Source organism: Mchenga conophoros, linkage group LG8 (genome assembly GCF_057382185.1).
Source record: "Mchenga conophoros isolate Kocher_MC1m ecotype Shallow Benthic linkage group LG8, M_conophoros_male_GT1.1, whole genome shotgun sequence".
Taxonomy (NCBI): Eukaryota; Metazoa; Chordata; class Actinopteri; order Cichliformes; family Cichlidae; genus Mchenga; species Mchenga conophoros.
In genome coordinates this window covers 24,899,564-24,913,664 of record NC_140533.1, presented here as the reverse complement: position 1 = coordinate 24,913,664, position 14,101 = coordinate 24,899,564, and the positions used below count along the sequence as shown (strand labels likewise).

The following is a 14,101-nucleotide window of genomic DNA, read 5'->3' as shown; positions in this document are numbered from 1 at the left end:
AGTGTGGCGTCCTGCAGTGAAACCGGAGGAGTCGCTGCAGGTAAAATCAGACCTTTGACACTTAGGTACCGGATTCACGTCCCGTTCCCACACCGCTGGTCGCTCCTGAGCGCATTTCCCAGAGTGAGACTCGATTACTATTATTTTGTGGCAGAGAGAAGAAAAGAACCGCGGCAGCGCTGATGAACGGAGCGCACGACGGTTTCTTCTCCCCAGCACGGACCCATGAGCGCATGATTCCTCTCACTTAAAAGTTTTGGAGCATAATCTGTTGAGCATTATAAAAATAAGGAACTGAGAGCTGAAGTAGTTTTGGGTTTTGCCAGAATGTGAAAAATCTGCACATTAAGACCTTCTGGTGACATAATACGTTTGCATCAGCACTTCAGAGAGTGCTGATATAAACACAGAGGAGTTAAACATAGCCTGAAAACAGGACTGCAGGTGTTTGGTTGAATTTAATGAAAAGAAAAGAAAAGAAAAGAAAAAAAAACCTTAAAATCTCAGCTCTGTTCACCAATAAAATATTTAAATCAGAGGTGTTAAACTTATTGTATTTCAGTATTCTTGTGTGTTTGTAATCCATTTATCTGATTTCAGAAATAAACTTGAGCATACTTTGCAGGTTCGTACACGAGAAAAACAAATGTACAGTTTGAAAATCTGGATTAATTTTTTTTTCCAGATGTTTATGAGCCTAAATAATAAACATCTATATTAAAACTTTCTCTTACAATAACTGTTTCCACTGTGAGCTATTATGTCAGCTGTGTGGCTGATACCATCCTTACAGACTGGAGCCAATAGAAATATATTGCATCAATAAGTGGGATGTGAGGATAATGGATGAAACTCCTGTGTGAACTCATAGTGGGACACCTTCCCCTTGTTATCAGGCCATTCTGATGTCAACAGTTCGGTATTTAACAATGTGCATCAGTTTTGACCACTTTTGATAATTTACTGCCATTACAAAGAAGCACGAGGGTTATAAATCAAACTGCTGCTCTGAGTAAATTGGCAGTTTGGTTTACCATTCTGTATGTCCAACTTCTCTCCAAAACACACTTTTTAAAGACATTCAGTGAATGGACCCACTCGATGGCCCCAATTTAATGTTTGAAAGAATATTTGAACGAATAAAACATACTTATAGATTTAAGGTTCCCACCTAAGTATCTAAAACACATGTCTTTGCACCCCAATAAAAGACAGGAAAGAAGTAAAAGACTTACTACGGACTACCACCGATTTTAGTGTTTTTCTTTTTAAAAAAAATTAAAATGTGTATTATGCTGATGTTAAAAATTTATGTATGAAAAGTATCAAATGTTTACTAAATGTGCTTCCCCCACATCTATGACTCAAATTAAACCTGCATCTGCAGTTTAATGACAATAATATTAATACGAGGATGTCACCTCTTATCAAATTTATGGAGGGTCACATTATACAAACAACACACTTGGTTTAAAAATCATCCGCATATGCAGTCAGAGGGCCTGATTGTGAAAGTCCCTCATGTCGATGTGAAGGCTATATTTGGCTGAAAGGTGTGTAGTATGATTATACAAGGAAAATGATACCTGCGATTACAAATGTTAACTGGGTGTCATTGGTTTCTTGGAAATGGAGCCTGCTACAAATTTCCCACCTTCTCCTCTCCCTCAGGCCAGCTTACTGTCTCAGTTTCAGAACACAGTGAGCAGCATATAAAATAAAATAATCCTAAATGATTAAATAGATCTGGCTTAAAAGTTTGATCAGTGATTCAGGTAGTATTTTGTTTGTCAATTATACAACTTAAGGCCTTGAATCCTTGACTACTAATAAATGAAAAAATGAAGAAGTACACATTTTAAAAAAGAATAATTACCATGAATATTTCACAGTATTATTTTTGGTTTGTGGTGAAATGAGCAGGATACTTTATGACCCAGATAACAACACCTCATATTCCAAATGTGACAAAACATCTCATATCTCATGTCTGGCCAGCATGACTTGGACTTGAGGTTGAATGGAGACAGTCCAGCAATTTTATGGCATGTTCATTAAAACTGAGTCTAAAGGGGACACTTTCCAGAGTGAACAGCTAGGTGGCCCTGCGTCATGTCCTGTTGGGAGTTTTATGTTTTGTACTCATTTTTTCCCCTTTCCATTTAAGTTTTACTTCCACTCACTAGTAAGGTTTAGTCTATAACAATTACCTGGCTAAGTTTAGATGATAAAACGGTTTTGTCTGGGTTACATACTAAACATAACTTAGTATTAATTGACACCTTGGGTATGAGATTGGTAGATCCAGTTAATGATGGAGTCATCTTCAGGCAGCATTGCACCCCCTGTGTGTGCTGCAAAATTACCATCTATTTCCCCCCATGCAATAAAAGATCCTAAAACTTAGAGTGAACTGAACTTTCTCAAACACTGAGCAACAGTGAACTTCAAATTGTGGTGGTTTGGATTTATAATATCTCCTTTGATTTTCTTAATACTTTCCTCCTGACAACCACTGCATGGTACCAAAAACCCACTATAGTGGGTTTCCTATAAGAAAAGCTAACATTTTTAACAATGAAACTGAAATACACAAACCCATTTTGCAAAATAAAACTAAAACAAACAGAAGGGAAATTTAAAGGACAGAAATCCTTTATATTCTATACAAATTAAAACCATGGCCGTTTGACTGAGAAGCATAACTGAACATGATTTCTATCGCTGCAACCATTCAGTTCACATACAGATCCAACCTTTCTGCTGTGAGGTAACACTGCCCCTGTGTGTTACTTTACAAACACTTTACTTAGAACCCTGAAATTTAGTATTTTAATTTTGTTTAGTTTGGAAGTGACCAAATCAGCAATAACAGGAGCAATAAGAAAAGTAATGCAGAAACAAAAAAAACAAAAAAATCACAAAAACACAACCATTATTCTTTTAGGATAAACCTAAACTCTATAAACTAAGGAAGCAAAAAAAACCAAAAAAAAAAACAAAGCCCACATACCACAACAGCTATAGTTTCATTTCTCTGCAGATTTCATTTCTCGAAACTCACAAAGTGGCTTTGCTGCCTTGCACAGCTGTGCGTTGCAGACAAAAGCGTTTTATTATGGTTGCAAAATGGGAAGTGTCTTTATTTAAATAATTATTAAAGGCAAAGCTGTTTGTACCAAAATAGGAACCAGCAGGGTTATTCCATGAAACATTATGATCAGAGTCACTAAAACAAGAATGCTTTTAAATAAAGCATTCACTAAATTAAACTCCTGGAAACCTTTACATATATAGCATTATATGTTTAAAAAAAAAGCCTCTCATGTTCAGTCCTCTGCACTGGGTCTGGTGTTCAGAGGGAGCTCTTCAGCCAAGAGAGAGAGGTCTGACTTCTCTCTTCTTGCAATGTTACTTCATGTTACTGGTCTGAGAAGCCATTTGAATTATCATAAAGGTACCTGAGTCACATTCTTAGATCACCATACAGAATTCAAAATGTTTGTCTGTATTTTGTCTGAGTGAAATGCATAGATAAATGCAATTGCATTTATCTATGCATTGCAACTGCAACTGCAGCTCAAATTTCAATGTCTGAAATGTGCAGATATACATCTAAGTAGCTAAGTTTTAGTTTGCTGCACATTATCAGAAATATAATGTACTTATTAAATGCTCGTTAATGTCACAGTTATATATAATGTTTTCAGGACATTTCATGTTTCTTGATGTATATGGCTTCATCTTGATATTTAATTTTTTTTCTTTTGAATTGTTATTTATGAATAATTGAGTTTAGTCACCAAAGTGTTTTCTAATTGCAAATTACAGGATTACAGTGAACAGTGACAGGAAAGTCATAACTCTTCAATATATTTTCGTTTAATCATTTAAGGATCTGAAACATGTAAATGTGGCAAATGTACAAGAAAAGAAAAGAAGGCAGGCAAATACTTTTTCACACAACTCTATGTTTCTCTATTTTTGTACCTATCCTTATGTATTATACATTTTCTTTATGAAGTAAAACTGTAGCTGCAGATATTTACTTAATTCTTTTACAGCAAATAAAAGAAACGATGAAAGAAACAGAGTATTGATATCGATTATATTGATGCCAGTTCTGGTATTGTTATCAGATCCATACTCGTGTAAGATCGATACTCAGTTTCTGAGGTCAGCCCACTGTATTAAATAAATTATTTTTAGAAAATTAAAAAGAAAAGAAAAAAAAACACCTCAAACAAGCACTATGAAAAATGTCTAAAGCATTTTGTGTTGACTGTCACATACATATTTTTATTTATAGCCTATAACACATTTAAACTACAGAAGTTGGCTCGTGGTACCTTAGAGACAGGTACATTTACAGATTTCCTACAATTCCAGATACACGTTTCGTGACGTGGTTTGTTGTGTAAACTATTTATTATTAAGTAAAAAATCACAGTCATTTAGCGGCTGTTAAAATGTGTTAAATGTTCAAATGATGATTAACTCATAAATCATAACACACCGTTCTCCACTGCATAAGCTGCAGTTATAGGTACTGGGAGAATACACTTGTGGTGTATAGAGCAGTAGCAGTCAGAAGTTGGCTAATTCAAAACACTGAGGGGGAGATTAATAATGTGACACCGTTACCATGGAGCCCTAACCACTACACACGGACTTTCAGGAAGAAGCAGGTTTGTTTGTCTTCCTGTCGTTTTTTAGTTACTGTGTGAAACTAACATTTATAAAACAGAAGAGAAAAACGCTTAGTCTAACCGCTAACAGAAAAAAACAAAAACAAAAACGACCGAAATGTTTTATTTGCTGGGAAACTTCCTGTTCCGACGCTACTTGCTGTTTATTAAAAGTGATACATGCGTTTTTCACTTTAGTTGTTAATATAATGATGTTTTTCGCTATTCAGACAGGAAAACATACGGATGGACTCGGAGTATTTAAAAAGAAACCTGGGTCAGTGCCTGGCGGACGGGCTGGCTGAAGTGGCCGAGCAGCGACCTGTGAACCCGATCCTGTATCTGGCTCACTGGCTTTACAAGTACAGCTCAAACCGTGAATACCAAACAGAGGCGAGCTCTTCTTTTATTCATTACTGCACCTGTTACAGTTTACAAGTCATGCTATTTTATGACAACACAGTCAGAAAAAATACCTGAATCAAAAGATTAGTAAATCGGGGCATTAATAGGGGGGGGAGCCAGACAGATCTAATTTTTGCATATATTTCTGGTTATTTTTTATAAGTGTTGGAGACTCAAGATTATTGTCAATGCCACTAAGAAACAATTAAAAAAATTGAGAATCGGCATCGTGGAAGAAAAAAAATTCCCTGATAATAGTCGCTGTTTTGTTGTCCTGTCAGTAGGGGGTAGCATGCACAACTTATTGTCTAATATGAGGCGCAGCCTTTGTCACAGTGCAGCGAACGTAAATGACAACCTTGTAAGTTTGGGAATTAAATTGTAGTTTTAGTGTTGTTAACGCCAAAGGTCTAGCGTAGACCTCTGCAGTTACTAACCCATAGTGTTGGTGACTCTTGCTCTGTGGCTGAGCTGCTGTGGTTCTGTCCATATCGTGTTTAGGAGACTAGCCATGTGCTGCATAATAACAGGTGCAACACCATTAACTTACAAAATATAATGCTTGGTGTGATCATCAGAAGCAATACTATTTTGAAATAAAAGTACTGAGTTAATGCAGTTCTGCTGTCTGTTTTGATATGGATGTTTGGCTTGGTGACATCTCCACAATTTTTAAAACTAGAAATTTAAAACTGGGGTGGGGGTTCTTTTCTCTTTTTTTGTACTTTGTAACTTAAATTTGACCTTTATAATCTGAAAACTGTCCAACTTTGAAGCCCTCAAAGTATTTTGAGTCAATTTTATTCCCACTCCAGGTGTCACAATTTAAAGCCAAATATGTCTTTGTGTTATGTAACTAACATAAATAAGCATTCGTGTCATTGGTTTAAGAAGCTACAAGTGCTTAAATCTAAATTATTTTCAGTGGAGTAAACACTTGGAGTATTTTACAGTGTCGCACTATTAGCATTCATCAGCCTTATGTGACAGTATACAGTATTAAACAGAATCCAAATAGTTAAATTAGCACCATAATAACTACAAAAGTGCTGTAGTAAACAACAGCTGACAGTGAAACAGATGATTAGCTCTTGGAAGCTTCCACTGGCTGTTAAAGTGTGAGCAGTGAAACTATTTCTGCTCACACTACTAGTGCCTTAAAGCCTCTGTCCTTACATAGGTTTTAAGGGCTGATATAAAGGATAAAAGAGGCTTAGACAGTCTAAGCTTATCAGGCTGAAAAATTAAAAGCCAAGGTAACAAAAACCCAGTCACCTTTTTACCTTGACTCAGAAAGTATCAACAGATCCCTGCATGCCTATAGAGATCTACAGCCACTTTAGGATTACAAGGATTAAAAGGTCTAGGTGTAAGCTTTTGTAAGCTATGTAAGCATAGTTAGAAGGATCTTTGTTGTAACCACAATTTCATTTGTAGAAAAAGGCCAAACTGGCACTCCTGGAGAAAGAGCAGGCAAAAGCCAGAGAGGAGGAGTTACACCAGGCGAAGCTAAGGGAGGAGGAGCGAAAGGTCAGTGAGACCTGGGAGGAGTCGCAAACTACTTGTAAAACACAAAACTTTTAATCTAACCAAACATTTGTTTGTGTTTCTTACATCAAATTTTAAAAAATTAGTATGTATTGAGATGTTTTCTTATTTCTCCTGTTATCCTTTAAAATGACCAGTTGCTTATTTTCATTTCAATCCTCTCCACTTGCTTCCAATTACTCCAAAATACTTTTAAGCAAATCGTTTAAAAACATATAACATAAACACATCGACAGCTCTCTGAGAACAAGCCCACAGATTCTGAAGCACCCACCGCAGCCACAACAGGAGAAGTGGAGGACAGCAAACCCATACAAGATGAGAAATTAAACACACCCAATCTGGAAAACCAGAAAGGCGCAGAAGATCGCCAAACTGAAGTGCAGGAAAATGTCACTGAAAAGGAGGTGATAAGAATTTATGAGTGCCTCTGGAGGTGGTGGCAATCTCTGTGATATTTTCTGATTGTCCCTTTCATTTCTGTGGTTTTTGGTTTTGAGCCTTTAGTGCTTCTGGGGTTTTTTTTCTTTGGTGATGGGTCAGTCTACCAAGCTCACTCTAAACTGCATGACTTGCATCGTATGGTTTTTGAAAGAAACTACAAATCACTGACTATAAATGGTTTGAGATCTGCCAGGTGGACATCACAGATAAAGCAGCAACCAGTCCAGAGCCACCTGAAGGAAAACCTGCAGAGGCCGGTCATTCTTACCTATCTGAGGGGCAGGGCACAGAGGTCAAAGAGGAGTTTGAAGAGAAGCCTGATGAAAAAACTGAAGTGGAGACAAGGATGGAGCAAATAGAAGAAAAAACAGAAATAGAGCCAAGTACGAATAGTGTTAAGAAAAAAACTATCGAGGAGGAGGAGGAAGGATTTACCAGCCAAAAGGAACAGAAGGAAGGTGACCAAGATGAGGATAAGGTCAGGAGAAATTTTATCGTATTTGCCTGGATAATGTAAGAAATATCATTAAACAGGGGTCAAACACTGTCAAGAAAGAAATGGCACAACTTGATTTTGTTTGTGGTGCTAAAATAGTTTAGTTAGTAATTGTGGCTCTTATCTGCTTTGCAGGAGGTTGATCACTCTGAAACTGCTGAAGCTGAGAAGACTGGCCCACTACAGTCAACTCTCACACAAGATGGCAGTGATTCAAAATCAAATGAAACAGAAGATCAATACAGCAAGCAAAGTCCTCCTGACCTTGACTCTCACAACACAGAAAAGGTGAAGCGGGTGAAATGCAGACTGCGCGTTGAGGATTCAGTTTGGCACTTATTCAGATCGAAGAGGCAAGAGGTGCAGGCTCAAGTACAAGAAAAGATGAAGGAAAGATCAGCAGAGTGGTGAGGTAGATTTGAAGATGAGTTAAAGTTCAGGCCAGGGGAGGACAGAGGAGACAAGGAACACAAATAAAGATGAGAAGAGCAAGAGTTTTCTGAGACAACACAGTCAGACTGAGCACAGGTAGAAACACAGAATTATTATGTTCTCCATAATCTAATCTGCTTTACTTTTCCTTTACCATAAGGCCCATGAAGAAGAAACTGGCAAACCTGAAGATGCCATCCAAGTGGAGCCAGCTTCAGCTCCACAGAGTGAGAACATTGAACCTGTGAAGACATCTGAATCTGAACAGGAGGCACAGGAATCAGGAATTCTCCTGGACCAAGAAAAGGTGGCATGACCTTCTTTTGAATCCACAATGTTTCCCTTTAATACTTTGCTCATTTTTTAAACATTGAAGTAGAAAAATTGCCCAGGGGAAGCAGCACTTTTGGGTTTCAGAGTCAAAGGTCTGTTCAAAAGCTGGAAATAATAAAACAAGGCTTAACCAGAACTTTTCTGCCCTCAGGCAGGTGATGAAGAACCGAAGAGCAAAAGCACTGATTCCTCACCTCCAGCTGAGGTTGAGGTAACAGCAGAAGAAATGATGCAGCGCGGGGAACCTGAGAGTTCACAAGAGGAACCTGAAAAGTCTCCGTCTAACGAGGAAGACTCCCAGGAGAAGGTTGACCTGAGTGAATGCGTTACTCATCTATTGGTTCTCAAACTTTTTCTTGAGAGCACCCAGCAAATATGTTTGGTTTTTAGCAATTACAAAATATCCAGTTTCAATTTTAGTGAAATAAAATATAGCATGATCATATAATTTTTTTCTAAATCATTGGAATATCATTCCCACTCTCTGGTCATTTAGGGACCATTTCCAGTGTCTCTGTGTTTGAGAATCAGTGTCTACATCTATATTCTGACAAGTGTGATATCTATTTTTTTTTTCTTAAAACTGATTCATTTGTAACTCAGCTTTGTTTGCTTTTCAGGACCAAGAAGAGGAAGAAGACCAAGCTTGATCACATCACATGTCCGAGCTTTTACCGAAGCTGAAATCATAAATGGTTACTAATATGTGAATAAGAAAATACACAATAAATAGTGAGCCAACATAATTTATTATTGTTTATTCATTTGTCCTTTTTGTTTTTGCATAGCGTTAAAGATCCCCTCATTTTTAAAAGTTATGAAAACAACCCAGTCCACGTGCTTGTTTCCACATCACACTTGTGTAAGTAGCACAGTTGGCTTCCAGTCACGTTGCAGTGTCAGAAATCCCAATGGCACATCCACATGTTAAACTGAGATTAAGTGATTCCACATAAACTGTCCCCCCTTTTAGCAGGTGAATTTAAAATCAGCCTTGACTCAAACTTTGTGCAGAGCTAACGGAATGTGGAGTGACATACAAGCGAATAAAGAAAACCTTTAATGTGATAGTCTGCTTCAACCCATATTAGAGCAGACAATAGCTGAAACTGTAACTAGCTTATTTAGTAGTAATGATAATATAAGTTTGCATGAGCTTTTATTGATCCTGTTATAGAAATGCTTGATTGTGTAAGCGTGCAAAGTAATTCTCGTCATGGCTGGCATTTCGACTGGATGACGCTGCAGTTTCCAGGCTGTTGAGTGACCTTTAGCCTGGAGGAGGGGCAAAGTTTGGTGCATATGACTGGTTTGTATTGAATGTTTCCGCATCTGCGTTCACCTTCTCGTCGCTGATGAAATACAGCTGTATTCAATCTGATCAGTATCTGCACCCAAGAGAGGCTGGGTTTGGGAAACGCTGGCAGATCAGCTGGAGTTGGAATTTAAATGCGCGTTTGAACGCGGTGCGGTCGAGAGTGCGCAACAACAGCGGAGCTGAGATGCTTTAATCAAGAACGGGCTGCAAAAAGAGGCTGTAATGGAACTCGTAACCAATGTTGTGGCCACGGTCGGTGGCCTCGTTACCGGTGTAATGAATTTCATCACTGACAGATTTCTCACACCGCCGCTGGAAGCAACTCTCAAATATTTAGAGGAGGCTGAACTCAAGACCACGAAGGGAGGCGAGTCATATCTGTGTTTACCGAAATAAACCATGCAATTATAAAAATAGTTTGTTTTAAAATCGTTTTCCCCTCCCAACTGGGATTTGTTACGCATTTAGCCTGTGGCTAAACTTTTACCCTTTCACCTAATCTCTTTCCTTAGAAATAAAGACGTTCAAAGCCAAGTCTCTGTGGGAAAAGTCTGGAGCAGTTATCATGGCAGTCCGGCGTCCTGGATGATTTTTGTGCAGAGAGGTATTGTTCCAGTGACAGTTGGCTATCATAAACTATTGGCTTCTTACTTTAAGCCCTTTGGTTTTGCCTGCTACACAAAAGAGAAAGTTTGCCATACACATATTTTCCATTTCTTGTCAATTGTAGCCAAAAGGCAACATAGGGGAATGAATAAGGGAATGGATAACTTATACAACATCAAACATTCGGTGTCAGTTCAGGTATGGTGATTAAAATGATACAAACTATGAAAATGTCTGCACTGGAGGTGCAAAGTGGCTCTCAAATGCTGTGAAGTTCAGTCTTTCTTCATATAAAGTACCTACATACTCTACAACTATGTCTGCCTCTTGTAACTTGAACCTTTGAGTGTGGGTTTGCATAGCATAAATTTGAGGTAGTTCTGGAGTATTTTAACCTGGTGTGGTTATAATCCTCTAAATCTAAGCTATGAAAGGCACAAGGATGTATGTAAATCAGTAGCTCACCTCGCCCCCAGAAGTGTCTCAGTATATTTTATTTCCCCCCCGTCAGAGAGGGCACATAATTGCAGTGCATCCACCGGACTTGGCTCTATTACATGAAATTGGCCTGAAAATTAAGTGTGGTCAAATAAGTATTTAGATTGTTGAATTAACAGAAAGTCATCCTCCTGTAATAATACAATCAAGTACTGTTCCACAATCCCTGCTTACCACACAAAATATGGGCAGTGTGCATATAATGAATACAACATGACCCCTCAATTGTACCTTTCCGTTTGTAACCGCAGTTGCTAGCTGTTAAGATTCTTAATGTTCTTTGGCTGCAGGAAGCTGCAGAGCTGTCCTCTCTGAAACCTCAGCTGGATGAACTCGGGATTCCTCTGTATGCTGTTGTAAAGGAAGATGTCGGCACAGAGGTCAAGAACTTCAGGCCATACTTTCAGGGGGAAGTCTTCTTGGATGAAAAGGTAAACTTTATTATTTTCCTCTAATGAACTGTTCTACCATGGTCAAATGTTATCTGCAAACTACATTTGGCCTGTTTTTAAGCAGAACTGCTTCCAAATACACTTGGACCCATTTAGGGTGTGTGAAAAATCCCTTTAGCTCTGCATGAATTAACCAAGCATTCCATATGCTTGCAGAGACGTTTTTATGGGCCTCGTGAGCGGAAGCTGGGTCTCCTGGCATTCCTGCGTGTTGGAGTGTGGATGAATGGCGTAAGGGCTTTCAGGAATGGGTTCGTGGGAAATGTTCTCGGAGAGGGTTTTGTCCTTGGTGGGGTCTTTGTCATTGGGCAAAGACAGCAGGTAAAAAATTTCACATTAATCCAATGTCATTGGAATGGTTCTAATATATTGCAATACAAATTTCTTAAGAGTGAAGCCATCATACTAGAAAATGTTTAGTATCTCTTGTCTGTTTGTCCTGCAGGGAATACTTTTGGAACACAGAGAGATTGAGTTTGGAGATAAAGTCAACATTGAAGATGTCCTCCAAGCTGTCAGAAAAATGCCACAGGAACTACAGTCTTTGGAGAAGAAATAATTCTTTGTATTACTCGTGTGTTTTTGAACATCTCATAAAATTAACAAACACCTTTCAGATAACATAAAATCTACAGCATTGTCTAAATATATGGTATAGACAAAATTTCTTTCAAATTAGGAAATTTGTACATTTGATAGTTTGCCTGTCTCTTTAAGATAAGGATGCATTTTGCAGTATGACTGTTTTTAAGAGTCTGAGTGTGTTAATGATGGCCTGTCTTTAAACTCTATAGAAGAAGCAGACCTGATGCTTAATGCTCATTTTCTTAAAACTCTGATACCACTATGCTGTCCTGGAAGTAATGAGGCTAGTCTTTTGAGCAATAAAATACATTTCGGTGCTCGGCAGATTTGTATTCTTTTTGTTTTTTCTCTATGCATTGAAGTTATTGAGTAGCTGGACTGATACCAGGGTGGGTGGAGGGTGGAACAGTTTTCAGAGCAAAGATCATCATCTAGGTTAAGTCTGGTGAGTGCTCTTATTAAGTTATGAGAACTATCAAAGTCACTTTGTACTAAGCACAGTTCAGAAAACATCTTTGAGTCTTGTGTTTAGAAAGACTTCATTTTCTCCTGGATGTTGCTCTATTTATTTTTTTCCTTTAACATTTTCATTAAGATTATAAAATATGAGCATTCTATTTTACTGCAGATATTCATCTGCCTAGAGGGACATGAGCTTGACTTGACGGCTGTGGTCCTTTTAAAACATGTTTTGTAATCTACTTGTGTTGGTTTTAGAAACCAATTACAAAGCAGGTTACACAACCTGATCTGCTGGATAAGCTCAGGAGATTTGGGGGGGGGGGTTTAAAAATCAAACTTATGAAACTCAAACATTGAAAAGCATTGGTTAGATAAAGCCTTGCCACACAGTGTTCTAGTCTTACAAATTTAGTTTTGGGTGTAGGCATCTGTACCTTTTGAAAAACACCATGGAGAGCTACATTGCCAGAATAAAATGCAAAAATATTGTCTTCAGACATGAAATGTTAAATTTGCTCTTTGGAAACTGGAGTTTTGCTTAGGTCTGTTTTAATTATGCAGGGATTCTGGATTTGGTATTTAATTAGTATTTTGATGTGCTGTATTGTTGGATTAGGCTTGCCTTTTAGTATTTTGTTTCTCAAAAGAAGTCTTTTACCCATCTTGAGATGACTGACTCTGTTCCCATTCAGCTTTCTTAAATCCTGAAAGGGGATGTGTTTAATGTGTCTCTTTACCTGTAGCAACTTTAGCTTATTCTTGATAAAGTCAGAACCCTCTCACTGGAGGAACTGGTTACCCTAATATTCACACAGATGTTCACCCCCCTGTTCTTGTCTGAAGAACTTAAGGGGAGAAATGTTTGGAAAAAAAGATAAAGTAAGTTAGGGGTCTACTGTCTATTTAAAAACCAAACATTACCCAAAATCTAAATAAAATGCATTGTATATGCTTTGAGGAGTGGAGCTGTGGCTCTGGTAGCGAGGAAACTTGGTTTAGCCCTGTGCAGAGAGGAAAATTACATGACTACATTTCAGTTTAGAGATATAATTCACATTTTTAGATCTATTCAGTATTGTTTGTGGGAGTTGTGTTGAAAACCTTTAATATTGGATATTTCAAGGTCAGGACTGTTTGCCTCCCAACACAACCAAATTGTACTGAAGCAGCCTATTTGTGTTTTTGCATGGAGGGCTAGTCATGGGTGTATCACTAGGTCTAGTCAGATGTTTAGTAATGGATTTTGGTTTTACACTTGACTTTTATCTCTCTTGTCATCAGAGAATATGCTTGTCTTTTGATTTTTATTATATAAAACGATCATTTGTCTGTTTTGTAAAAGTTTTCTACAATTTTCACTTACTTTACATTATTCCACACATCAAACAAAAACTTCCCCTACAGACTGTTTCTGCCAAACCGTTGGTAACTTTGGACCGTTACAGTTGAGAGTTTGAAGGAAAACATATTAACTAACAATTTGAAACCAGTTTATGGGGTAAGTTTCATGAAGATTGAACCAGTCGTCTGGCAGGAGTTCAGGAATAAACATACAGATATACATACGGTACGATCATTGCAGTATAAGATGATACATAAAAACACAGCTGTAAGAATGCAAAGACAAAACATTTTTAAAAAAAATGACAGAGCAGGTCTGAGCTTTGCTAAAAGTAGAATTTTTATCTTACATTTGACATTTTGATAAAGCAAGAGAAAAAGAAAAGTTGTTCACCAGAGATTCACAGTGGTTGAGGACAATTGATTAAGGATTTCTCAAAAACATGTCCACACAATCAAAGGAGCTTACAAAGAAAAGCGTCTGGACTTCTTT

The 14,101-nt window shown here is 37.8% G+C and overlaps 1 protein-coding gene and 1 pseudogene across 3 annotated transcripts; both read left to right on the top strand.

Moving 5' to 3' along the window:
• Window positions 1–4,523: 4,523 nt before the first annotated feature.
• On the top strand, window positions 4,524–9,092 carry dydc2 (DPY30 domain containing 2). 2 transcript variants are annotated; one of them, XM_085285176.1, is made up of 9 exons: window positions 4,524–4,688; window positions 4,919–5,081; window positions 6,531–6,623; window positions 6,878–7,048; window positions 7,279–7,563; window positions 7,717–7,869; window positions 8,174–8,320; window positions 8,498–8,653; window positions 8,967–9,092. In XM_085285176.1, exons 2-9 carry the CDS (start codon window positions 4,935–4,937, stop codon window positions 8,994–8,996), a joined length of 1,182 nt encoding a protein of 393 aa, XP_085141302.1. In that variant the 5' UTR covers window positions 4,524–4,688; window positions 4,919–4,934; the 3' UTR covers window positions 8,997–9,092. The 2 variants fall into 2 exon arrangements, with proteins under 2 accessions (XP_085141302.1, XP_085141301.1); XM_085285175.1 differs by lacking the exon at window positions 6,878–7,048 and having other exon boundaries at window positions 4,531–4,688.
• A 563-nt stretch (window positions 9,093–9,655) lies between these two features.
• Window positions 9,656–12,141, top strand: LOC146568845 (peroxiredoxin-like 2A; annotated as a pseudogene). The gene is made up of 5 exons (XR_014893662.1): window positions 9,656–10,031; window positions 10,177–10,268; window positions 11,059–11,199; window positions 11,377–11,541; window positions 11,666–12,141. The product of XR_014893662.1 is annotated as a peroxiredoxin-like 2A (transcript).
• Window positions 12,142–14,101: the final 1,960 nt, after the last annotated feature.